The sequence below is a fragment of the Platichthys flesus genome, chromosome 2 (genome assembly GCF_949316205.1).
Source record: "Platichthys flesus chromosome 2, fPlaFle2.1, whole genome shotgun sequence".
Taxonomy (NCBI): domain Eukaryota; kingdom Metazoa; phylum Chordata; class Actinopteri; order Pleuronectiformes; family Pleuronectidae; genus Platichthys; species Platichthys flesus.
The window spans coordinates 12,845,781-12,871,633 of NC_084946.1; the positions used below are offsets into that span (position 1 = coordinate 12,845,781).

Below are 25,853 nucleotides of genomic sequence, written 5' to 3' on the forward strand. Positions count from 1 at the left end.
AAACTTTCCTTAAAGGGGCAGGTCATACATGCAACACAACAGCTCTCGGTCGCATATACAGATGGCAAGAGAAAGCAGAGAGGGATTTGTACACACTGTCTGATAAAGATTCCGACAGTAAAGGCAAGGGGTAGTGATGGATAAGGTTTTCTTTAACAAGTTAATTCTCAATTTACACCTTATTGAAAATTAACTGAACTATAAACTAGTTCAGAATTTAAATGGTAAATTATGAACGTGAACTATTAATGTTTACTTGTATGAACTGAACTTTGAACTAGTTCATGAGAGCGCTGAACTTGCACAACACTGTAAACTGTTAATTAGAAAAGAGGATGCAGGAGATAGTTGCTAATATAAAGTAAAAAAGAAGTCCTGAATAATTCATGTTATTATTAGTATTGTTATTATCACTAGTAACTTTCTAACTCCACTGCTACTAATGATAATAACACTATGCAGGAGACTGTGGACGGTGCGGTCCCCCGGAACCTTTCTCCAGCTCTGTTGACAACCGGCGCGTTTAGACGTTACACCGTGTACATTTCCCCTCAAACAAGCGAACTCATTCAAGGGTCTCTAGCCGAAGGTAAACGAGTCTAACTTCCGAAACTACTCAGGAGGACTTTGTGGTATTGACACTTTTCGTTCTTAAAAAGTATCTATAATGTCTGACTGCTGATGGTGGGCTTGTAATAGTCGTCTCTGTGCCGGGGTTTTGGTGTTAGCTTCAGTTAGCTCGCACGCTTCTTCTGCACTGCAGCTAACTCGAGCTAGCTTATCACCCGGTGTCACGGCGCACTTTAAACCAAACGCCCGTTCCTGCGCGTCTGAAACTGATTTGATCTCACGTGCTTCTTCTTCTCCTTCTCCGTCCGCAGGTCCTGTGTCTAACCGTCAAACATGTTTCTGACGAGATCGGAATATGACAGGTGGGTACAACTCAAACTGCTTTGTCATTAGTTGAGCGCCTCTCGGTGGGAAGCTGCGAGCTGTGGAGAAGCCACTTTTGTTAGGATGTTTGCGGTCAGGCTGTTGTGACTCTGAAGTGATGTAGTGCTCTGGTATCAACCATTTGTGTGATATTGTAGTTGTGTGTTGCTAATAGTTGGCTAGAAGCAAATCGCTCCTCAGCGAGTTGGATTGCTTTCACTTTCGGTACAACAGTTTTTTTTTATTCTACATGGAAAGCTAACTGAGATGTAACCTTTGTGGTACAGTGTAGCTCCGGCCAATATAAACCATAAACCCTAAAAAGTAATTAAAGGGGGCAGGTTTAATGTTTCATTTAGCGGTGACTTAGCTTTAAAAAAGGACAAAGTGCCATCTGCATTGTTTGTTTGTTTTTGTCTGGTTACATTATTGTGCAGTGTTGATATAATAAATATAATCTGTGTCTGTTTTGCAGAGGTGTGAACACATTCTCTCCTGAAGGAAGATTGTTCCAGGTTGAATATGCCATCGAGGCCATTAAAGTAAGTATCATACCATGAGTGTCCACCTCTGTGTGGTGTTGTATGCTGGCTCTTGTAAACAAATGGTCGTCTGAAACTCATACACCGCTGCTCCTCCAGTTGGGCTCCACAGCCATTGGTATCCAGACAACAGAGGGGGTGTGTCTGGCTGTGGAGAAGAGGATCACCTCTCCCCTGATGGAGCCCAACAGCATTGAGAAGATCGTGGAGATTGACACCCACATCGGTAAGTGGAACATAGAAGGAAATGCACATAAAACATTAGTAATTGTATTCACACTGTGTACTAACTGATAAAGTAATTTGTCTGGTCGTAATCACAGATGAGTTTAATCAATAATCAATTCTACTCTAGTTGTATTATTTCATAAAACAGGAAATCTGAGCTGTATTAGAAACTTATTAGCATTCCATGTTAATGTTTATTTCTAAGAATGAAATCATGAAGGGCATCCCTCATTTTTGGGAATTTGCCTTTTAAGTGCTTATATAAGAGCAAACACAACCATCTAATTGTTTTTTTTTTTTTATTAAGACATTTGCCGACCTTTGTCTTTGCTCCTACCAGACTTCATGAGCAGAATTCTGCTGCAGTTAAAAAGTTGTTTTTAATAAAGTTTGAGAGATCACTCATATCCAATACATGCAGATCTTCACTTCAGTGGCATTGTAAAGAGAAGGCCTTACAATTATTACTAAATTACATTGTTTAATTGAAAATATACTGTGACCTTCATATAACATTACACATGTATACAAACAGATCAGTGGCAAAGGTTGAATCCACTTTCTTACTTGTTAATACTTCCCTGACTAAATGAAGTATGATATTATACATGTCTCTGTATGGCAGTGCTCATTCATCTGCTGGACAGCAGCATCTCAATGTCATGCTGTATCTTAATTTTCTCTTTTGCCGACTCAAAGGTTGTGCCATGAGTGGCTTAATAGCTGATGCTAAGACTCTAATCGACAAAGCGAGAGTGGAAACACAGGTATGAAGTATGATTCCACTGAAACATAACCAGTTCAATGACTTTGTGGTTAACCTAAAATTAACCAGCATCTATTCGTCCTCAGAACCACTGGTTCACTTATAATGAGACGATGACAGTGGAGAGTGTGACTCAGGCTGTGTCCAACCTGGCCCTGCAGTTTGGAGAGGAGGATGCTGACCCTGGTGCTATGGTCAGTCTCTCAGTTTGTCTCACTGATTCGTACTTCAAATTGAATGATGTTGGAGTCAGGTAACCTAACTTGTATAATTCTGTCTCCCCGCTGCGCTCCTTTGTTCTGGCGCCTCTACAGAGTCGACCATTCGGTGTGGCACTTCTGTTTGGGGGAGTTGATGAAAAAGGGCCTCAGCTGTATGTAAAAATGTGTCCTCTTAAATATTCCATATCAAAAATAGTTGCACATTTAAAGTAAAGTCAGACAACTGAGTCTCTGATCTTATGTTTGTAAATGCAGGTACCACATGGACCCATCAGGAACTTTTGTGCAGTGCGATGCACGGGCCATCGGCTCAGCGTCTGAGGGAGCACAGAGTTCTCTGCAAGAAGTCTACCACAAGGTATCAGCTCCAAGATGTCACATTTCTAAGCTGCTGTCTTGCAGAGATCATGTAAAACTGAAATGTTAAGAATTTCCTCAAACTTTTTAAGAACTAAATCACCAAAATTGACAAGTTTCATATTTTTCTGTGTCCCCCTCTCTCTTGCTAACTGACAGTCCATGACATTGAAAGATGCCATCAAGTCATCCCTTACCATTTTGAAGCAAGTGATGGAGGAGAAGCTCAATTCCACCAACATCGAGGTTTGCTCCTCTTTCCTCTCCCAGTCCCTGAACACTTTGTAGACATAGAGAAGTGGAATTTGTGTATGTAAATGTCTTGTGCAATTGGCAAAGGACGGTAAGAGTTTAAATCTATCTTTCATGAAGGATTTCTGTGTCTCTGTCTCTTCTGTAGCTGGCAACAGTTGAGCCCGGGAAGACTTTCCACATGTATTCCAAAGAGGAGCTGGAAGATGTAATCAAGGACATCTAGAGCAGAGAAGTCTCTACAAGTCTTGGTTTGAGATCTAGACAGAGGAGGAGAGGATGTAAATTTACACCTGGGCTGAATGTCTCAACACAACCACAACTTCTCATCAGGACATTCTCCTCATCTTTTTCGATTGCATACGAGGGTTATCTTTGTAACGTGATAATTGAATTCTTATTTCTCACTATCTGAACAGTCCTGTACAGAAGTCTGACCAACACAGAAAATGGGGGGTGGGGCTGGGGCTATTTTTTTGTTATAAATCAGAACTACAATTAAACTGTTGTATTCAGAAAGTGATGTGATTGCTTTTTCTGTGTGTATTTCTTGTGTTTCAAGGATGCAAGTCCCCCGACGCCATTTTCATAGTTTTCACGTGACAGAAGTCTATGAATATCCAGAGTTAGTCAATACAGTTCAAGTATTATACTTTGTTAGCTCACTATTTGTATCGCTACACACAAGATTAAAAAGTAATGTGCAAGAGGGTGCATACACGCTGTAAGGTATTTTGCCACAATTACAAGTTGCTTTCAACCTTTAATTTTCCAGGTTATTAATGGCTTATTATTAACCTGTAAAGCATCGGTCGATTGTTTATAGATAATAAATATATGGCTTCACATAAGGTAGAACAGTTTTGATTGAATCACCTTAACCTAAAAGGCTGTACTTCTTTTAACCTCAAACATTTTATTACCCTCAATAAATAATGAATTTCTCTTAGAGGTCACTGAGTTACACTAAGAAGTTTCCATTTATTAAGGTGTGGTCTGTCTCTAAAATCCTCCTACACAACAAAATACATTCAGAGTCAAGTAGATAAGCCAATGTCCAGTAAAGACAAAGTTTTCTCATTATTTTCTCGTAAGATTATGTTTTATGTATTCAGTTACATTTTAAATAATGTTTTCAATATAAGGGCTCCATACACAATCATTTTTTAAATTACTAACTTAATCTAAAAAATATTACAGAACTAGTAGGTTGGAAAACATTTATTATCACTTGACCCCTTATTAATCAGTCCAAGCTGATATGTAAACTCTCTATCCATCTATCCATCAATCTGTCTATCTATCTATCCATCTTTATATATATATAGGTCTATCTATCTATATCTATCTAGCCATATATATATCTGTCTATCTATCTAATCATCTATCAATCTATCCATCAATCTGTCTATCTATCTATCTATCTTATCATCTATCTATCTATCTTGCTATTACCAGTAAATGAATAATATCTTGTACAATTTTTGTTCTTTTTCTTGGAATAATAAACTCAAGAAATTAAAAGTTTCCTATAGTAAAACTTCTCGCGGTGCATCGCGCGATCTTTCCACCAGGGGGCAGTTGAACACGGGACATATGACAAGTTAGCGTGAGGGCGATTCCTGCCGACCAATGAGCTCGCTGGTTATTCTGGCGCTGACCAATCCGGTGGCGCGGTGGATGGGCCGTGATTGAAGAGGCGTTTGGTGACGGGGGGGGGCATGTGGAGCCAACTCCGGCCGCAGAGTCTGTCGCTGAGAGCGAAGTTCTTCGGCCTCGTTGTAAACATGAGCTCCGCGTGTTATGTCCTGAGGCTCGGGCTGTTGTTGTCGTGTGCAGCGGCTGCCAGAGGTTTCTCTCAGGCCGGAGGAGGAGCAGGAGGAGCAGGAGGAGCAGGGCTGCACCGGGAGTTCGTCCGCAGGGATGTGGAGCCACAGAGTTTCCAGAGGTCCGAGCTTTCCAAACGCAGCGCGGGGCTGAATGAACAGACCTGCACAGCGCTGCCTGGAGGAGACCCAACCCTGAGCAACAACACCCACACTGTAAGTCTCAACAAGGCGTCCGCCCATTACTAAACTGCCCGAGGACGTGAAGTTTGAGAGCCATCAGGTCTGAACCAAATAACAACATCAGTACATATCAATAATTATCACTCATTATTAGCCAACACTTTCTGAACAGCAAAGCAGAAGCAATATATTCATTTAATTTGAACTTTTGTTATTGATGAACATTTTATATTGACGTATTGCCTGTCCAGATAATCCTCTCCAGGACAACACTGTCAGTTTCTGCAGGCGACTGCAGTCTGTGGTGGGACTCCTTACTGTGAATAAGAGTGAGGGAATAATCCATTTTAGAAACTATTTCCATCATCAACTAATTGAAAAAGTTAATGTTCATGGATTGGAAGGTTAGAGATTCTTAAATGTTATATATTATCAAATGTTTATTTATTAATTAATATTTTCAGCATTTCCATGTCATTTTCATTAATTCACTAACTAGATGAGAACATGACGTTTTTTTCACAATTTCATAGAGAAAAAAATTACTAAGTTAATTACTGGATTAAACAAATATTTTTAAAAGACAATAAAATTGACAATTGGTTTTAGCCTTAATAAATACTCTGTTGAGCTACTAGTTAACAATGGCTTAGTTTCAATTATTGTCACAGCTATTTTCTCTATTAATTGTCCGTCCATCCATTTGGAAGAACAATTCTATTAATTATTATGAAATTTCCGATACATTTGTCAGTTAAATCATGTACGTGTTTTTTATATCCATCGGTAATGCCTTCAGTTTGCTTGTTTTGTGTAAACAACAGTACAAAACCTGAAGAAGTTCAATTTATGGCCACAAGTGACCAGTCACAAAAACTGCAGATTCACAATCTGACACCACACAATGTCTCCCAATCTACTGTGACAATAGTTGCGGATTTTCTATTGATTGACCTATTGTTTCAGCTCTGGCTGTTACACTCATTGAATAAAGGGGAGTGGTCAGTCCAGGTCAGATCCATAGAGCTGGGTGTGATTCTGCTCTGATGTTGCAATGATACTGATAATATTCCTCCAAAGTAGAAGCTCGTCCAAAATGACCCAAAGATCTTTGATGATTTAAACACAGGCCGAAGCAGAAAGGTTAAAACCCCCGAGCGGAGGGAATAAGGAGCTCATTGTGTTGGAGCCTGAGCTCAGAGAGAGGACTTCACTGAGCTCCCACCCACTGTGCTACTGAGTCTGCATGCATGCATGTGTGTATCTGTGCATGTGCGACACTCTGCAGTGCAGCTTTGTTGCTCAACTATTGAAAGTTAGTTTGACGTTTGAAGTTGACTGCACCTTAAATTCCACAGCGGCATGCGTTGAGCTGCGGACAGAGATTACAGAGGCCTCATCACAGCAGATGTGGACCCTTGAATTCAGCATGTGATATGAGGTCATGTCTGGTTTGTGAGGCTGCGTCTCTAACCCCGTCAGACATTTCTCTTTTATGATTTTCTGACTAACCTATATATCTTTTCTTCTCTTTACCATCTCTTTGTATCCCTTTGTTTTACCTTCACTGCACAGGACAGGGTCATCAGTCCTCCAGTTAGATAGAGGTTTCCACTCCCTCACACGAATGTCTCAGCTTTGACTCAGTCAGCTGAGTTGCTTTATCAGGCATATTGTTTCGGTTCCAGTGCCCCTGTAGCCAGTCCAGTCAGCATTGGTCCAGTGGGGGATGTGGGGAAGCACTTTTTATTTTTATGCCAATTGCCACTTTATCCATTTATTAGAACTTTTTTATAAATTATTTTACAGTATCACAAATTATTATTCAGAAAATAACCACTGACAACTAAATACAACCAATATTTAAAAGTAAGACACTTTTAATGAACATGAAAATACTTTATATTGGTGCATAGGAGTTTACATTGGCTAACGTAAACACCAATGTCTATTGGATTACTGGCCAATCAATACATCAGTATGGCTCTACCAAGAACACTGGTTTAACTGTGGGAGAGTGTTGCGCAGATAGGACTCTGTTTGGTGCTTTTTTTTTTAAAAAAAGTAAGAAGCTGTCAAACAGTGTGATTAAGATTCAGAACAACAGATGGATGCAGCACGGCTGTGATGAAATTATTCCTGTAGAGCAGTGATGGAAAGTTGTGTTGACTCTCTTTGGACATGCAGGAGTGAGCCACTTTTCCACTGGACCGTCTCTGCCTTCCAGAAGCCAGATCCGGGGCCTCTCCTGTGGCTTTATAGAGCGGTGCACAGACTCTCCAGGACCGGGCTCACCTTGTAAATATCTCTGCCCCGCCAGCTGAAGAAAGGCGGGGGAGGAAATCTTCTTTTGACTCCAAAAAATGTTGGCTGTGGATGAATATGTTGCTCAAATGGCCAAACACTTGGACGTCACTCTGGATCAATAGACTGGAATGTTGTTTGCGGCCGGTGAAGTTGTGAAATCCTTCAACTTTACCTCAAATATCGTGTGGCACATTTAGTTTTTAAACTTTTTTGTATTGTGTTTGTAGTCAGAATAGAAGAAGTGTGTGTGTGTGTGTGTGTGCGTGTGTTCTGGCTGTGCTCGGGACGTCATTAATTGTTCTCTGGCCCCAGCTTTGTCATTTAGGCAGGAATGTAGGTCACACATGCAGAGTGCATCCAAATGGCCGAGTTACTTTGAACACTAAGGAAAATTAATTCCGTCTGCTCGGCTGCTGTCTCTCCTGCCCAATGAACGACAGAAACACACACAAGCTCTCTCGTGTTTCTTGCATGTCAGACTAAGCGCTGCACTTTTTAGTGTATTTTTGTTCCTCAGGCTACCGGGCGAGAGATAATGCAGCAAATTCCCAAATAATCCTCAGTCAGGCCACATGGGTGGTACTCAAATGTTTTGCTTGATTTTCTTTCTCTAAAAACCTCCACCTCTATTTGTTTTTTGTCCCGTTTCAGTTCACCTTCAAAGTGAGAACCATGGGCTCACTGTCGCTGGCCTGGGTGGGAGATGGATCAGGGGTGAGCTTGTTTCGATGTCTGATAATACAGAAACTAAACCTTTCTCCTCGAATGTGAACAAATGAGGTAACGCCTCATCTGCCTTCAGGTGCTGCTGGTCCTGACAACCTTTCAGGTGCCGTTGTTCATGATGCGCTTCGGTCAGTCCAACCTCTACAGGAGGTGAGAAATGCCTGATGACACACTCGATGGCAATGGAGCTATCCATTGATTTACTATGTACTCACTGTTACTTTGTGTCTGCGTCAGTGAAGACTATGGGAAAACCTTTGAAGATGTGACTCACCTGATCAACCACACCTTCATCCAGACTGAGTTTGGCATCGCCATCAGTCCCGACCACTCTGGGAAGGTGAGTTTTTCCCCATGTGAACACAATGAATCATAAAACCTGTTGGCAGAGCTCCTCCCTGATTGGTTCCTGTGTGTTTGGTTTCAGGTGATCCTGACTGGAGTCGTGTCAGAGATCGGCGGTTTTCGACTGTTCCGCTCGCAGGACTTTGGCCTCACCTTTGTCTCGACAGATCTGCCATTTGAGCCCCTCATCCAGATGCTGTACAACCCCGGAGACTGCAACGCACTTCTGACTCTCAGTATCACGGTAGCAGCCTTAATGACCAAAACCTGTTTGCAGAGTTTTAGTCAAGAAACGTTGATTCTTCCTCCCTGAAATAAGGACTGTTATTTCACTCTATAATATGATTAATGATAAATGAAAACTAAAAACTTGCTAATATCGTATTTTTTTACTAACTAAGCTGTTTCCCTCCAGCTGGACATGTGGCTGTCTGTGGACTTTGGCGCCACCTGGAGGAAAATCCATGACAGTGCTTGTTTGGTCAGATGGTGAGAATCATCGGTTTTGTATTGAAATTAAAAATGTCCTGAACTTGTTGGTTCTAGTTGTAATAAATATAAAATAAGATATTTGTATTGAAGAGTTAAGACAAATATTTGGAACAATAAGTTTATTAAAGGAACTGTAAGAATATTAAAAAAATCTTGCTAGAGCTCCTGTGTGTGGGGAAGGAGAAGTGTAACTATGATTAAATTGTTTTTCATTATTTAAAAACACAAATATATCCTCTTATGGATTTCAAAACTTCACATAAAACAGTGGAAAATTGTTGAACCGTGATGAGAGGGGGCTGAACTTTATATTCTACCATTAAAATAATAGGAGTGGACCTCTTCTTTAGTATTGGGTCTCCATCCTCTTGTAGAAAATGACAAGTTGTGCTGCACATACATTATTTCATAGAATAACTCTTTGCGATGCATTCACTTTTCTGTTGACATAATACAAAACATCCCTAGCCCTATATTAACTCTGACCACCGACTGGTTGGCCCTGATACAGAGACATGCTTGTTGTTCTCTGCAGATGGAAAAAAAACATCTTTATGATCCATGCAGTAAATCAGTAAACAATAAATCTCAATGGAAAACAGTGAAATTAAATATACTTTAAATCTTGGAAGAGGAACATTTTCAAAACCTGCTCCTCCTCCTTCCAAACAGATAAATCAGACTACGCTCCCTTTCTCAAAAATAACAAACACATAACCTTCTACCCTCTCTGGTCCCATCGTCTGTTATGGTTTCATATTGAATATAAACATGTAGTACTAAATGTGTTTGTGATTGTTTGAAAGTGAGAAGAACATGAAACCTGTCCGTGCTTCCCACGTGCGCATCTTTGTTTGTCGGTTGGTGTTATTCCAGCTGTCTCTCTCATCCCACTTCACGTCACTCTCCTGACTCTGGTCGCATTCGAGCATCAGCGTTCACAGGAGGTGGTGGTGTCAGCCTGTGGTTGTTAGCGCTGCATTGTGGGAACATTGTGATAGCTCCGCCTGACCACAGCTGTCATTTAGGCCCGGGCCTAAATTGACTGCAGAGCGAGGGAGCCGAGGCTGCCGTCAGCCCGGATCATGAGTCAGCAGCGACATTCTTGTTCAGCCCACAGCCGTTGAAGCAGCAGAATCTTTTGCAGTGTGAAAACCTTCGTCCCCTTTGGCAGCGAACAGAGCCAGAGGGAGGACTTGGAGCGCGGCCTGGGGGTCGACGTGCCCTGCTCGCACAGCACTCTGAAGAAACCGCAACTCTAATCTGTGTTCTCTATCAAATCCACAAGCACATTTGAACTCAGCAAACTTCACTTTGTTCTTTTTTCACGTACAGGGGTCCAAAGAACAGCGTCTTTTTTACAACTAACTACAACGGATCATGCAGTAAGTGAGGATAAGTTTCCCACCACATGTACATGTAAGTTAACCCATCTAGTAACCCTGCCTTCTTTCCGTCAGATGAGAAAGGAATGCTGGAATTAAGGAAGACATCAGACTATGGCCGAAGTTTCCAGACAATCGCAACAAGAGTTTACTCTTTTGTTCTTGGTGGAAAATTTGTGTTTGCTTCCATCATGACAGGCAAAGTATGTCTGCTTTCCACTCCTTTAATATTTTCTAAGAGAAGAATGTGCTTGTCCCTGTAAATCGGCCTCACGCTTCACACATCCCTGTGTTTCTTTATGGACATATATGGTAACCATACACATTTTGACACCCAGGAACATTCTTGCACAAAGTATTCCTGCACTTCCAGTGTAGTGTCAGCTAGATGTTAATGCATTTAGTATGAAAATGCTTTGTGATCACTTCAGCCTGACAACATCTGGAGATGACTTAACTTGACATATCTGCACTTCCTGGCCGTTAATGTATCCAATCATTAACTTTAATCAGTCCCACTTGTTTCCCATTTTGGTGTGTTCCTCAAACCACATATATGAAACATTTGCTGCAATATTTCCATCAAAATTCTACAAATTTCTAAAGGATCAGTGATTAAAATGTTGTCCCCTCTAAAATATGTCTGCGGTGTGTGTGTGTGTGTGTCAGGGTACCGAGCGTATCATCCATGTGTCAGTGGACGGAGGGGAGGTGTGGAACATGGCTCAGCTTCCCACAGTCAACCACGAGCAGTTCTACTCCATCCTCTCAGCCAATCAGGACATGATCTTCATGCACGTGGACGACCCTGGAGGTCAGAAAAAACAGATTGATGTGGATGCTGACAATAAAGATGTTGATAGTTACATCGGTTATTGATGATAACATAGTGTCACAAACGTAGAATCCAAATATGTGTGTGTGTGTGTCCGTGTATCAGACTCGGGTGTTGGAACCATCTACGTGTCAGACGACAGAGGAACCGTGTTCTCGAAGTCTCTGGAGCGTCACCTCTACACAACCACAGGGAGTGACACTGACTTCACCGTGGTTACCTCACTCAGGGGCGTCTACATGACCAGTGCACTCACCAAGGGTGGGCAGTAATAGAACTACACTTCAATTTACATATTTAAGTGCTGACGCCTTTATAATTTTCATTTATTATTCAATGGCAACTCATTTCAAATGAAAAACTACTTGAAGAGTTGAGACACTTGGTTATTATTATTTTTAAGGTAACACAGCTGATTGATACATTTATGTAGAAGTGGAAAACTAGTTTACAAGTATGAGAAGGTTTCAATTCAACAGACTTGCAAAGTCACATTATTCTTCCCTGTGTTTGATTGACTTGCACTATGTTGTTTCTAATTATTTACATATCTGTTTTAGTAAGTGTTAAAATCTCAAATAGCATCATCATGCATATAATATATGCAATGCTCTGGAAAATTGCAGTAATAAGTCTAAAACTAGTGTTTTATTGTTTGCAGTGAAGCAGCTAAACAATGTGAAAACCTAAACTCTTTTGGTTGTCATAGTAAGTGAAGCTGTTTTGCAGATGGTGCAGTGGAGACAGTGATCACCTTTGACCAAGGAGCAAGGTGGCAGGCGCTGCACAGACCTCAGAACAGCCACTGTGACACTGAGACCAGCACTAACAGGCCAAACAGGGTAAGAAAAGTGTCTTATTGTTCAGATTGACATATTTGTCCACCAGTCTACACTTAGTAACACAATGACAAATAGAACACATGTTTTTGGAAAGTTTTTAGTTTTTGAAATCTGTCTAAATAAGTATTAAAGTGTAATACTTACACAACCATCTCAGCAGCACTCATATCAACCCGTCTGTTATGGTAGAGGAGACCTCATATTTAAAGCTCATAGAACTTCTGTACCTGAAAACGGTAGAAGCACTTTCCAGCCAATCTAACAGAGCTTGAGAGGATGTGTCAGGAGGGAAAGGATAAAAGATTCTCTAAATCCAGGTGTGCAAAGCTTTTAAAGACTTAAAAATGTAACTACTGCCAAATGGTCTTTCAAGAGATATTTTTTGTAAGAGAGATGTCTGCCTTTGATTTGTTTTTAATTAAAATCTCCAGCATAATAAAATTAGCAAAATGTGGACGCCTCCGAATACTTTCTGAGGCCACAGTGTGTAGTTAAGTTGTAATGTGTAACACATACTAAGTCCCTGCATGGTATGTTCCCAGGCCAGAGGCAGCTTTATTGCATCAACATGTCAACAGCCTCAGTCTGTCAGTGATGTTCACTCTCATCGCTTTGCCTTCACAGTGCAGACTTCACATCCACGCATCCTACAGCACCACCATGAAGATGAACGTCCCCATGCTGCCTCTCTCCCAGCCCAACGCTGTGGGCCTCATTCTGGCCCACGGTAGAAAACGCACAAACATGAAGATCTCGTGATACAGAATCCTTTTACCTCAGGGTCAAATGTCTTACAGCTCTGTTCCCCGTCCCCTTTTCTCCAGGCAGTGTTGGAGATGCAGAGTCAGCTCTTTCCCCCAACGTGTACGTGTCTGATGACGGGGGCTACTCGTGGCTGTTGGCCCTTGAGGGCCCTCATCACTACGCTATCCTGGACTCTGGAGGCCTGCTGGTGGCTGTGGAACACACCAACTCACCTGTCAACCAGATCAAGTGAGGATTTATTATCCTGTAAGAGCTCGGGCGGCAGCCAGTAGCCCGATGCTTTATATTTATAGTCTGATATCTCTAAAAAAGGAATTTTACAAATTTGGTGCAAATGTCCACTTAGTCACAGATTAACTGATTAGATCTTACTGTACAAAGTTCACAGTGGCCTCATAAGTCATGTTTTTGGACTCTTGAATGATATCTCATGTCTGCCTTTAGGGAATATTTTCAAATTTTGGCTGATTGTCACTCGGACTTAAAGTTGAACTGATTTGATTTTAGTGTTCGAAGGTCACAAAGACCTCATACAAGCACTAGGAAGATATTTTTCCTTTTATTGAGTTTTTTTTTTCTGTGTGGTTTTTCTGTTCTTGCTCTCTCTCCTGCTTCACTCCGTGTGTTTACTACCCCTCAGGTTTTCGACAGATGAAGGGCAGTGCTGGCACACATACAACTTCACCAGCGACCCTCTTCACTTCAGCGGTATGGACAGTGAGCCCGGCTCTCGCACCATCAACGTCAGCCTGTGGGGCTACAGGAACGACTTCAGTAAATGGGTGGTGATCACCGTAGACTTCAGGAAGCTCTTCACCAGAGACTGTGAGTGTGGGAGAAGACGGATGACAGTCCGGTTGGGTTTAAGGCCATGTTTGATCTCTTAGGCTCAATATGAATGTTCATGTGTGCAGGTACTGAAGGGGACTATGTACAGTGGCTGGCTCACTCTGCAGACCCCAGTGGAGCTAATGATGGCTGCGTGCTGGGTTATAAAGAAACCCTCCTACGCCTGAGGAAAGACTCTCTGTGTTGGAACGGGAGGGACTATGCTATCGCTAAGAAGCTGTCCACCTGTCCATGCACAGCGGATGATTATCACTGGTACGTGACTGTTCCCTCCATGTCCTCTTGTGAATATTGTGCAAGGCGGTGAAACTCCGAAACACTGTGGTTTCATCCTGTATTTAGCGTGAATGAAGCGAAACAGGGAACATTATATCTTGTGTGTGCAAAAGAAGCTTTTTAGTTATCATAAAAACTGGCCTGTGCTGTTAAAATATTAAGCAGATATTGGACATACTTTTAATGCCATTAAAACATTATTTAAAAAAAAAAAAGAAACATAGAGCAAAACAAATTTTGTTTTAAAGGTCATTTGTTACTTTTACTGAACAACATTGCCCTACGCAGCCGCATGTAATGTTTACGGCTGTTGGGACCTGTGCCAGAGCAATTAGTTGGTCTCACAGAATATTGGAGATAAAAGCTGGTTTTTAATTACCTTCAGGTCTTTTTAAGTATTCTCCAGCAATAGCCCTCAACTTACACACTTTTCAGAGGCGAAGTGAAGGGGATGAAAGCGATACTATTCTATGTCACTGAACCATCGAATTAATTTCAAGCTGAAGTGACGATGAAAAAAGGTTTTTGATTGAAATGTTTAGATCAGCAGTTTTTTTTCTGTTAAAGATTTATGCCCTCAGCTGAACTAGCGTTGTCTTACAGTGACTTTGGGTATTACCGACCGGAGAACCGCTCGGAGTGTGTGGAGCAGGAGGAGATGACAGGCCATCCCCTGGAGTTCTGTTTAAACAGGACCACCGAGCAGCTACAGACCAGTGGGTGAGGACGTCAGGGGCTTTTGGCTCTGGCTGGAAACTGGCTGAAAAACATCTAATTCAAAGCTGCAGTTCAGGAGCCAAGAAATTCAATCTTTTGTGTGTACTATAGTACTGTAGTGCTGTGTGTTCTCTGCTGTACTTGTGCATCTACATTTCCTTCCTTCTTGCCTTCAGTTATTTCTCTCTTCATCCATTTAGCTACCGGAAGATTCCCGGAGACCAGTGTGAGGGCGGTTTCCAGCCGGACAGGAAGGAGACGGACCTGAGGAGGCTGTGCACCAGCAATGTCCTATATTCAGATTCTCTGGTCAGTTCTGCTCATGCGTTGGCTTTGCTATCTGCTTGACTCTATGCACTGCACGTGCCTGTAATAGGGGAAAACATCTGGCTCAGATCAGGTTGAACACCAAAAGCAGACTGCCTGTCGGGGTCAGGCTCATTTGGTTTTCTCTCAGTTCAATCAGATCTGCGCTCTACTTTGCAGATCCTGATGACAGTGATACAGAGTTAGAGGCGGAGCCCAATCGATTTATTTGACCGATAAAAATCAGCTGCTCTGAGCCTTTTACAGACATATCGGTGTGGGTGTTCAAGTTTGGTGAGATGCACTGATATGAACATTTTATTTTACAGGAGAAAGAATGCTGAAAAGATTTGCATTACATGTTACATAAAAAAGATAAATGTTAACTTTCTATATTATTTTAAAGTTCTATATACTCGTTATTGTGTTATGTTTAACTGCTGATTTATTGTTGGATGTGTTTTTTTTTTAACTTCTTAGTATTAGCATCATCCCCCAAAATACCATATCCGGCTGTAGTATGAGGGTTGAGCAGGATTATTTCAGTTACTGTGTATTTTAGATAATGACCCACTCTTTCCTTATCCATTATGAGTATCTTTACATATTAAGGGAAATAAAATGTAAAAAAATAAAATACTTTTTCATGTCAGTGATGCTGTGCGTTTCTTCTAATTAGCTAACCTTGTCTCTTTAACTCTAAACAGACTGAGACCAGTTCACCAAACGCTGCGGTCATCGTGATGGTGGTCTTATTGATCCTTCTGACCAGTGGTGTTGCTGGTGTTTGGCTGGTTAAGAAATATGTGTGTGGAGGACGGTGAGTTAACTTTGTTTCATCTTTACACAGACACATTAATGACTGCACATATTTCTCCCCCGTTTGTTTGTGATGTGAGCTCTCGTGCCCTCCTCAGGTTTCTTGTGCACCGATACTCTGTGATGAGGGACCATGTGGAAGCGAATAAGATCGAGGGAGTAGACGATGTCGACACTCACTACATGGAGACAGGGAAAGCACAGTACAATGAAGATTCAGATCAGGTTTCTGGTATTATCTAAAATGCCCCATTGTAAATAATGAGACCTTGTAATTATCTATTTACTTTTTATTGTTTGTGTCTCCTCACAGGACCTCCTAGAATAAGGCTCCAAAAGACTACACGTCACGCAGTCTTTCACGATGCCTGGGCATTCCCGATGCTCCCACATGCTGATTAACATCTGCTTCTCACTTCTCGCTATCCCCTGGTGGCTGGAGGACTCAGCAGCAGCAGCGGGGGGGCCACTTTTGCAATCGCTTCCTTGTACAAGTTGAGGCTCCCACAAAACAACCTCCAACCGGTAGTTTGGGGAGGGGGTTAAACCCAGCACAGACCGGAAGAAAGCCTCTGGGTTCCCCGGGGAGCCTTTGTTGTCTCTGTCACAAAGAGTTGTGTAAAGACCGTTGAGTCTGAATATGTGCTCTGTATGTTTCCTTTCACGCTGACCTGAGAAGAGGCGGCCTTTCATATTGTGATGCACTGCAGGAAGCACAATGCAGAGGCTCCGACTTGGATAAACAGTTACAGAACATGTTATGAAGAGTTGGGGAACAGCCAAGTGAGACAACAGAAACAAATCTAGTCAGTATTTTAGTTCAGACGTTTTTTCTACTGTCAGTGAAGTGTTTTTTTTGTAAATGTAAGTTTATAAGATTCAGTCCTTTTGTGCGTGATGGGCCATTTTAACATTCATTTTGTCAGTTTCGTCAAGAAAACAACTCTATTCTCCTCAGTTTCCTTTCATGCACTAGTTGTTTAGAAATCACAAATTACAAGAAGGATTTTGCCCATTAACAAAAAGGATAGTTACAGTCTCTAACCAATGTTACGCTTTAGTTTTTAGTGAAACTTTTCGAATAAATGTAAAAAGAGCCTGACTTTAATGCTAAGATATAACAAGTTTTTATACAGTGCAGCTCAACACAGCCAATATTTTCTTTTCCCCTGTATGTGTGGTGAAAGGAAAGACTTGAATTATTGCCAAAGCACTTTTATTGTTTAACTTTAAAAACTTTTGAGGGGAAACTTAACTTTATCTCAGCATTGTATGAGTATGATGGTAATGCTTATGCAAACCCTTTACTTGAACTCTGATATTTTTTTTGCTTAACTGGATGCGTCAACATGTTGCTGTTGTATTTTTATTATTATGCATTTGTCTAATAATTTTAAAGCAGGTGAAGGCATAGTTATCAAGTAAAGTTACAAAAGGCCAGTTCACAATCAGTTTAATATTAGCAGTATAAACATCTCGAGAATCATAATGACTCTGATATTTAAGGCTAATATTTGCCAGTATTTTCAGTTTTTTGTTATAGTGGTCAATCCAAAATAAAGAAAATGTGTTATTGTGTGAGGTGGCCACGTCAAACTTATTCTGTTCATTAAATGAGTTTATTTCCCTTTAGATGAGAAAGTTACAATTTGCTACCTTTTCTATTATAAATTGCTGTTATAGTAATTGCTGTAGCTTCTGACACATGCAGGGCTTATGGCCGATGCTTGTATTCTCCAGCAGAGGCAATAGTATCCCAGCAAATAAGCTATTATAATAAGCCGGCCTGATTAGAGGCATATTCTCAAGGACTGTTTGGTGGACTCGCATATGAAAGCTAACTCATATGCTTGATGCTTCTTTATTTACACAACTGTCCGTAAGAACCAACCCAGATACTAACTGGATCCGTATATTTGCACTGTAGCTACAGATCTGTGAAAAATGTTGCACCTGTTCCTCCTTGTACATCTTTTTTGTGCAAATGCTCGGGCCATGAGTTATGATCTTTATTCAACCTTTTTTCTTCACTGTTTTCTAGGATTATCAGAGATGAATATCCCTGAACTATTCTGTAGCATATTTGCTTCATAACAATATTTGCATATATTGAATTAAATAACATTATCTCTTTTATCATTTGTTTGGGTGTTTGTTCATTCAACTCACTGCATGAACTAAGTTTCTCAAAGAAATATTTCCTGGTCCAGCAGGGAACTTAGTGCTGAGTGATGGAGGAGACATCTTGTATCCAGTAGTGAAACATTTAAAATTAACCCAGCTAGATTAATCAAATTAATCTAGCTGGGTTATCAGACTTTTTGTTAAATAAAAAGAGGACAAAAAAACGGTTGGGAGAATATTGAGTGATCATTAAGATTTATTTGTCATATGCGGTTAATACAGGATCAACAGTACAATGAGAGATGTGGGAGGAGAAGAAACAACTCAGCTCAGCAGTGCAGTAGTTAGATTTAAATAAAAGGTAAAAAGAGTTGACTATAAAATAAAGTCAAATACAACACAAAACCAAGACTACACGAGAGACATTAAGGCACAACTATAACGTATTAATGCTATTGATCACTATTTGATAACTATATGTATTAATAGACAGTGTTGTATTTTGAAAATCCACCGTACCACCTATCAGACAGTAGGGGGCGACACACTCCTGGGCCATGCTGTACAGTTGTGCATCCGGAACTTGTGTGACCATACTCATATTTTTGAATTTGTAGTCCAGCTAGCAGCTAACCAGCTAGTGACACGGAGCTAGCTTTGAATCGTCAGAATGTGTATCAACATGGTGTCGGGTCGCTGTTAACGCAGCGGTGCGTGCGGGACCATGTAGCAGCAGTGAAGTTATGTCAACTCGTCGCGGTGAGCTCATCTTCAACCCACGCATTGTTCAGGAATTAGCGGCAGCTAGCTTGCCGAGCTAACATTAGCTACACGTTAGCTAGTAGCCGATGTAGATTTGCCTCAGAGCTGCTAAAGTTTCTCACATGCTCCAATTCCCACGTCAGCAGCTGAGAACCGGGCGTGCGCACGGGGCTGTGTGTGTGTTTCCCCGTCTCTCTTTCACGCGAGCTCGGCTGCACCGGCCTTGTTTTGTTAGCACATTGATGCGGTGGGGAAAAGCAGAAGTTGTGGTGGTGTGTTGTAATGAGATGGTGCAGCTGTGCGCCAGCTTGCTCTGTCGCAGCCTCGAACAACGTGGGCCGACCTCACTTAACATGACCGGGAGGGTTCGCTCCGGTTGATCGGTGTTGAGTAACACAGGCCAACGTAACGCTGAACCCGTAGCGAGATCATGATGAACAGTCAGTTGGCCGATTGATCTAATTTCATCCTTTTCTCTGTGCAGACTTAGTTCGGTTACTATGAGCTCCCTATCAGCCCAGCTTCCGGCTTCAAGCTCATCATGCAGGACTTTACCAGGAGATGGAAATCAGGTACAAGAGATCCAGAACTACATCAGCTACGTCTCAATAACCTGAAATTACACCTATAATGTTGATTTGATACACATTTAACAGTGGTGATGTTTAATATTCTCCTCAGGTGCAACCAAAGGCTCCTCTCCTGCAGATTCTGCGTGTTGCCGGAGCCCAGGAGGAAGTCTTCACTCTCAAAGAGGTGAGCTGCCGGCTGAAATGTCCTGTAGCCTTTTACATGCAGGTCACCTCAAGAGTTAGGGAACCTTCCCACTGGGGTTGTGTTAGTGTCTTGTGACGTCTGATACCCAGTGTTTCATGTAGGTGATGCACTACCTGGGTCAGTACATCATGGGGAGGCAACTGTACGACAAACAGAGGCAGCACATAGTCCACTGCCAGGATGACCCGCTGGGAGAGCTGCTGGAGGTGGACAGCTTCTCTGTGAAAAACCCGAGGTACACACACACCCACACACACACCCCAATAAATGCATTTGCTCATTTTCAGTATTTCTTTATCCATCTAAAATAATACAATCCAATCTAAACTCATATCGTCTTTTTACAGCCCGGTGTATGAAATGCTCAAGAAATACTTGGTAGTGCTTGGTTCTTCTGGTAAGTGATGGTGACTTTCAATTTTTTATTTATTCTTTATCTGGAATTGTTTTGTTCTTTGCATGGGGAATCATCCAAGATTACTCAGTATGTGAATTTTTTTTACTGTACATTGCACATTTCTGGTGACTTGAAATTCAACTGACATTCTCCTCTTTTCCACCGATAAATTCAGCAATTTCATTTCCAACGTTACCATGGTATGTTTTTAAAGGAAGAGTCCTGGGAATATAGTGATTAACGTACTGCTGTTTTCCGTTTGTATTGTCAAACGTCATCCTTTATTCTTTTGCATACATTGAGAATGTTTGTGACAGTCCACATCTGAAGAGGGGATTCTGCTCTAGGCCAGAATCACACCATGTTCCAGCCACAAGGCCTGAATGAGAGAGTGTCATGCTATTATTAAAGGGTGGGGTTGTCCTTTTTCTGTTACTGTGTCTTATCTGAAATGCAGACGCTGCAGAGAATCTTTCTGTGGGCCGTGAGTGTGTAGAGGGCGGAGTGGAAGATCGCGGTCAGGTAAAACCGAAGCATGGTGTCAGAAGAAACAGAGACCCCAGCTGCCTCTCTCACCTCACTACACACAACAGTTTGTTTATACCAAAGGACAGGTTCTGCAGCATCAGTGAGAAGCAAACTTGTGCAAATCTCATTGTTTTTCTGACATAAAAAACAACATGTACTGACCCTATAGTGCTTTGGTGTAACACCAGTTCACTAAGAGTTTGTCTTGAGAGAATAAAGTCAGCTCCTGTCTGCTTGTGTGTACTGAGGAGTGGGGGGTGCAAGGGGCTGCTGTCTTCGTTGGTGTCCATTTGTACAGAGTGGCACCGTCTCTGTACAACCCCATCCTTGGCCTGGTCTGGTGGGGTTTTTCCTGCAGTCACTTGCGACCCACCAGCTCCACCCAGTGGATGGGGGACAGAGTCAATGTCTCTGTTTGTCTCAGAGTTCTCTTCTCTGCACCGAACTGGAGGATCACAGCTTCCGATCAGCAAAAGGCCCTGTGGCAAACCTAAACCTCTCCACCCGTCCATGTGTTCCCACACCCTTCTTTCCGATTCCCTCCAAAATCCACCACGTAGCACTTAACTGTCAGGGAGCTGTACATTTTCAGCTGTGATCACACTTATATTTTTCAAAAGTACCCATTGAATTTGATGGATTTGATTACCCATCAGGTAGATATCAGATGTAGAGATGTTCCAATACAATTTTCTCTTTCTGATACCTATTCTGATACCCGGACTTAGTGTATCTGCAGATAGAGTACCGAAAAACAACAACAATAAAACAAATTTAAAAGCTGTATGCTACTAGCACTGTATGGAAGTGATGATTTCAAACCTTACTTGCCAGTGGTTGAAGTAAATTTCATTTTTTTTCGGGTGAAACCTTGAAGACTCAGATTGGTACTAAGATTTACATGCAGGTCGATGCCTGTTCTATTTTTTTTAGCAAGCATTTCGGATTCTTGTATTGCTATTGAAACATCTCTAATCAGATTTTCTCTTAATTTCTTTTTGCATCAGTTTCCTTTCTTGTGTGAAAACCTCCCACTTAAGACCATTTGTAAGATAATTTAATAGTTCTTGATATTTTCTTGTCATCATATCCTAGAAGAAGTCCTTAGTTGCTCCGAGCTTTTACATACTACATTTTTTAAAGTTTGATCAATTATTTCACAGGCTTTCCTTTCTTTGCTTTCTCTACCTTTTTAAGCCTTAATACTGGTGGCCTTAATTAGTTGCTATCTCCCTCCCCACTGCCCTGTACCCTAATTACCCAGCCCCTTACTCCTTCAACCACCACCCCATTCCCTGAGGGCATCTTGAGAAGGAGCTGTGAGTCCTCCCAAGTACCCAATCATGGCTCTGTGTTGTAATTGTTTGTCCTTCATCTCCTTCCTCTGCAGATTTGTGGAGGTGTGGTTAAGGCAGGACTAGAGGCTTGCCGTGATCTGTCTCTCTTGCCGACCCCCTCCCAGAGACGACCGCGCGAGCCAGACGATGGTAAAGAAAGGCGTTACAGGCTCAAAAATATCATCAGGACTGAACCTATTCAAAAGCTGAATTTAACTGTTTGCAAACCTCCTCAGACTCCCTTGAAGGCTTGCCACGTTCAGCCTGCAAACGCCCAAAACTGGATGTTACTCTGGACGACTGGGATCTCTCTGGCCTGCCCTGGTGGTTTCTTGGTAATCTTCGTAGTAACTACAGCCGTAGGAGCAATGGCTCCACTGACATCCACACAAACCAAGTAAGAAACTTCATATATTGTTAGAACATTTTTAAACATTTCAATATTTTCACATGAACAGAATCTGAGTCGGGGTTCATTTGGGAGTATTTAACCTAAAAAACACAGATGATTTCTTGTTGGAAAATGGTTTAAGCCAGAAAATAACGGTTGTGGTCTGACTGATGTGTCAGCTGTCTCCTGCACAGGAGGAAGACACAGCCATCGTGTCGGACACCACAGACGACCTCTGGTTCCTGACCGAGGGCGGAAGTGAACAGGTGAGCGTGGAGATGAAAGAGGCTGTGCTGGAGGAAGGGAGCGGAGGAGAAGGGGAGGCCCCACCCGAGGATGATGATGGAGGAGGGAAAGAGGAGAAGGGGGATGGAGAGGTTGGTTTCATGCATGCTTGTAACAATAAGTAAAGAAACAGACTTTTCAGTAGGATATTCTTCAATGCTTTTCCGTTTCGAGAAGTAAATGTTTAGAACATTCGGACTGAGGATCATAGAGTCAGATATCCTGTGTATTTGTTTAGATGCAGGAGGAGCCAGATGAAGACTCCCAGTGTCTGAGTGATGACACAGACACAGAGATTTCCACCCAGGTTTGTGTTGCCTCACTTCACAGCTCTAATTAAAGATGAAAGCGTTGCCAATGCGTGACTTTGTATCTACATGTTTTCCTTCAGGATGCTTGGCAGTGCTCTGAGTGCAGGAAGTACAACACACCTCTACAGAGGTACTGTGTTCGCTGCTGGGCCCTGCGTAAGAACTGGTACAAAGATGTCCCTCGACTTGCCCATTCCCTCTCTGTCCCCGACATCCCAGCATGCAGCTCCCTCACCACCCACGATGATGATGATGACAGCGACACAGGCATTGATGTCCCTGACTGCAGCAGGACAGTGTCTGACCCCGTCATTCTGCCCTCTCACTCCACGGTGGATCGGCCACTGCCCACTATGGTTATGGGGAAAGGCAAGGGGCCTCTGCCTTCTGGCTTCCACAAGGATGAGATGCTGTCAGGAGGGGAGAGCCAGGAAAACCTGGGCATGGAGGTGGAGGAGGTCAGGCCTGAAGCACTGTTGGAGCCATGCAAGCTCTGTCGAGTGCGACCACGCAATGGAAATATTATTCACGGACGTACGGCTCACCTGCTAACCTGCTTCCCGTGTGCAAGGAGGCTGCATAAGTTCCAGGCTCCTTGTCCCGGGTGTGGGCAGAACATTCAAAAAGTTATTAAGATATTCATCCTCTAAAACACACACACACACACACACGTTAAACAGAAAAATTTCATCACACATTTTCAAACACATCTGACCATACAGGTGCATGCACTCACAAACTTCTTTTAGACACACAAGGAATGTGCACCTTAGGCCTACACAGATATACACATAGATAGCACTTGGTGGAGCTTGTTCTTGGCTGTATGGTTTATTTCGCGCCATGGTGCCTCTGAAGTATTGTTAAATGAAATCTTTCACGTCAGAGTTTTTCACACCAAATCCTTGTTTTGGTGACATATTTAAATAAGGGACATGCAAAGGCAGAAATATTTATTTATTTATTAGATCACAGAAATGCACAGGTTGTGTAAATCATTCGTTTACGTCATGAAGGCTTAACTATGTGAAATGTTCTCATTGCATTCCTTGAATGGTGCCATTTTAAAAACTAGTACTGCTTGCCCTCTTTCTGTTAGTTTCTCCATAGATTCACTTCAATAATCACCTGGACAAAGCTCAACAGGTATGTAGAAATGGAATTTTTTTACTTAAAAAATTCTCATGGCTTTTCTTTGTAGATATTCTCATGCTGAGATTTGAGTTATGAGGATGAGACTGATGTTACATCAATCTGGCAAATCGAAATACAAAACATGATTTAATTTTCAACAGTTGCATCTCCTTGGAAATATTCTGAAACTGCTTTTTTTAAAAATACATTCTAAAGAAAAAATGAATGTCATGTAAAATACAAATGTGATTGTTTAAGTCCTGTTTCTGCATAATTGAATTTAACCTGGTTGAGAATGCACAGCTGAAGTATTAACAGTGGTTTTCTCATAGGGTATTAATTTAATGGTAAATATGTATTCAAGGTGTAAAATTGCCAAGCCTCTAATGACAGTTGTACCTGCAGTAATTAATGTCATATAATTGTCGGTAAATGTCTAAATGGTATCAGTCAGATACTTAACTGCCCCTTTCCTGAGCTTAAAATGAATGATTTCTGTATATTTTGTATTTAATTTATTTATGATCCTGTTTTGTTTAGATTGCTACAAATAATGAAGCAGAAAAGTGCTGCACTCGTTACACAGTTCTGATGTGAGTCCATAAGGAAAGTTACCAAATGTACCCTGTGTGGAATTAACTGTGCAGCACTTATTAGAGGAGCATGAGGGTTTGATTTAAGCGTTACACTGCCAATAACTTTGAACTATAATTTGTATATAATAGATTTTATTTTAATGGATTTGCATTATTTGAAATAGTAGATGCCATTTACTTTGGGTGCACGTGTGATCTTATATGCTCTTCAGCTTTCACAAGTAAGATGTCAAGAGACATTAAACTCTCTGCACCACCTGACAGAGGAAATACCATCCATCTTTGTTCTGCTCTCTACTTGTAGTTAATCTTTCTGCCAGCAGGTGGGGAGAAGACTCAATATTGTATAGGGTGCACACCAAAGCTTTATATTACCAGCAGAAAGATGTAATGCATATATAGAGCATGCCTCCTGTCGTAACCAGCACCGGCATTGAGCTGGTGTGACAGCTATATCGACTATATAAAAGCTATAGAAAATTGAAGTAGCCTTGTTGTTATTTCTCATCATTGTGCGCCCTGAGAACCAGGCTTATTAGATAAAGAACTAATAATAATGACTTAGTGTGAATTATACCAGTAGTTCTGAACCAGAATGATAATGACAATGTTATTGCAAATATTGACATTGAGACTAAATGTGCTTAGTCATGGGACAGCTAATATAGTTCTTTTTTGTTTTGTTTGTTTTTTTACTGGTCATGGAATAAAATCGCTTGTTTTGTAAAGCAAGAAGTAGTTTGGACTTAATTGTTTCATTTGGGTCACTTTCTCTACAGAGGGACAGTTGACGTCCAGTGCCCTCTGGTGAATTCAGTTTGTGTGTGTGTGTGTGTGTTTGTTCTGGTTGAAGAATAAGTCATTGTATGACAGGCCAGCTGTCATGTGTCCTCTCTGTCTTGACAGGGCCTCAGCACCTGTGACTCCTCTGCTTCTTCACAGTTCTAGTGCTGCTTGTTTGTGTCTGCTGCCTTTTTGTCCACTTATTGAGAGGTGAAGAGACATATTGACCTTTAGTAAATATCATACTGAGAGTAAAAAGTTTTACCCCCACTGAGATACCGACCATATGGCTGTAACTCCTCCATTTCAATTGTCATTTCTTCCCCCCCTTAATCTCTATCAGACATTTTCTTATCTAAAAATACTTTTACACATATTTACATTATGTTAAAAACTCTCTCTTCTTATCAGTGTTAGAAATATTGTTATTTTGTTGAACTGTTCAGCTTCATGCTG

At 41.6% G+C, this 25,853-nt stretch overlaps 3 protein-coding genes across 5 annotated transcripts; all 3 read left to right on the top strand.

Moving 5' to 3' along the window:
* The first annotated feature begins 436 nt into the window (after positions 1-436).
* psma5 (proteasome 20S subunit alpha 5) lies at positions 437-3,822 on the top strand. Of its 2 annotated transcripts, none has more exons than XM_062398363.1 (10): positions 437-589; positions 882-932; positions 1,409-1,475; positions 1,575-1,701; positions 2,403-2,470; positions 2,556-2,663; positions 2,784-2,842; positions 2,946-3,048; positions 3,207-3,293; positions 3,448-3,822. In XM_062398363.1, exons 2-10 carry the CDS (start codon positions 904-906, stop codon positions 3,523-3,525), a joined length of 726 nt encoding a protein of 241 aa, XP_062254347.1. In that variant the 5' UTR covers positions 437-589; positions 882-903; the 3' UTR covers positions 3,526-3,822. The 2 variants fall into 2 exon arrangements, with proteins under 2 accessions (XP_062254347.1, XP_062254342.1); XM_062398358.1 differs by having other exon boundaries at positions 480-632.
* A 1,197-nt stretch (positions 3,823-5,019) lies between these two features.
* LOC133964347 (sortilin-like) lies at positions 5,020-18,108 on the top strand. Its single transcript, XM_062398373.1, has 20 exons — positions 5,020-5,341; positions 8,267-8,329; positions 8,418-8,491; positions 8,579-8,681; positions 8,769-8,930; positions 9,102-9,175; positions 10,514-10,563; positions 10,639-10,766; positions 11,233-11,377; positions 11,504-11,659; positions 12,128-12,240; positions 12,865-12,967; positions 13,065-13,233; positions 13,646-13,830; positions 13,920-14,109; positions 14,734-14,850; positions 15,048-15,156; positions 15,861-15,973; positions 16,071-16,197; positions 16,286-18,108. Exons 1-20 carry the CDS (start codon positions 5,021-5,023, stop codon positions 16,298-16,300), a joined length of 2,517 nt encoding a protein of 838 aa, XP_062254357.1. The 5' UTR covers position 5,020; the 3' UTR covers positions 16,301-18,108.
* Positions 18,109-18,668: 560 nt separating this feature from the next.
* mdm4 (MDM4 regulator of p53) lies at positions 18,669-25,352 on the top strand. 2 transcript variants are annotated; one of them, XM_062398385.1, is made up of 11 exons: positions 18,669-18,855; positions 19,343-19,430; positions 19,540-19,614; positions 19,737-19,870; positions 19,983-20,032; positions 20,490-20,554; positions 21,951-22,047; positions 22,134-22,294; positions 22,468-22,665; positions 22,812-22,880; positions 22,965-25,352. In XM_062398385.1, the coding sequence occupies exons 2-11, from the start codon at positions 19,359-19,361 to the stop codon at positions 23,532-23,534; spliced, it is 1,491 nt and encodes a 496-aa protein (XP_062254369.1). In that variant the 5' UTR covers positions 18,669-18,855; positions 19,343-19,358; the 3' UTR covers positions 23,535-25,352. The 2 variants fall into 2 exon arrangements, with proteins under 2 accessions (XP_062254369.1, XP_062254375.1); XM_062398391.1 differs by having other exon boundaries at positions 22,483-22,665.
* Positions 25,353-25,853: the final 501 nt, after the last annotated feature.

Excerpts from the sequence above, each read along its gene's own strand:
- mdm4 (XM_062398385.1), top strand. The coding sequence starts at position 19,359 with ATGAGCTCCCTATCAGCCCAGCTTCCGGCTTCAAGCTCATCATGCAGG. Across the intron at positions 19,615-19,736 it reads AAGTCTTCACTCTCAAAGAG|GTGATGCACTACCTGGGTCA; the intron begins GTGAGCTGCCGG and ends TGTTTCATGTAG. Across the intron at positions 20,033-20,489 it reads GGTAGTGCTTGGTTCTTCTG|ACGCTGCAGAGAATCTTTCT; the intron begins GTAAGTGATGGT and ends TCTGAAATGCAG.
- psma5 (XM_062398363.1), top strand. The coding sequence starts at position 904 with ATGTTTCTGACGAGATCGGAATATGACAG. Across the intron at positions 2,843-2,945 it reads GATGAAAAAGGGCCTCAGCT|GTACCACATGGACCCATCAG; the intron begins GTATGTAAAAAT and ends TTGTAAATGCAG. Across the intron at positions 3,294-3,447 it reads TCAATTCCACCAACATCGAG|CTGGCAACAGTTGAGCCCGG; the intron begins GTTTGCTCCTCT and ends TCTCTTCTGTAG.
- LOC133964347 (XM_062398373.1), top strand. The coding sequence starts at position 5,021 with ATGTGGAGCCAACTCCGGCCGCAGAGTCTGTCGCTGAGAGCGAAGTTC. Across the intron at positions 9,176-10,513 it reads AGTGCTTGTTTGGTCAGATG|GGGTCCAAAGAACAGCGTCT; the intron begins GTGAGAATCATC and ends TTTCACGTACAG. Across the intron at positions 13,234-13,645 it reads TCACCTGTCAACCAGATCAA|GTTTTCGACAGATGAAGGGC; the intron begins GTGAGGATTTAT and ends ACTACCCCTCAG.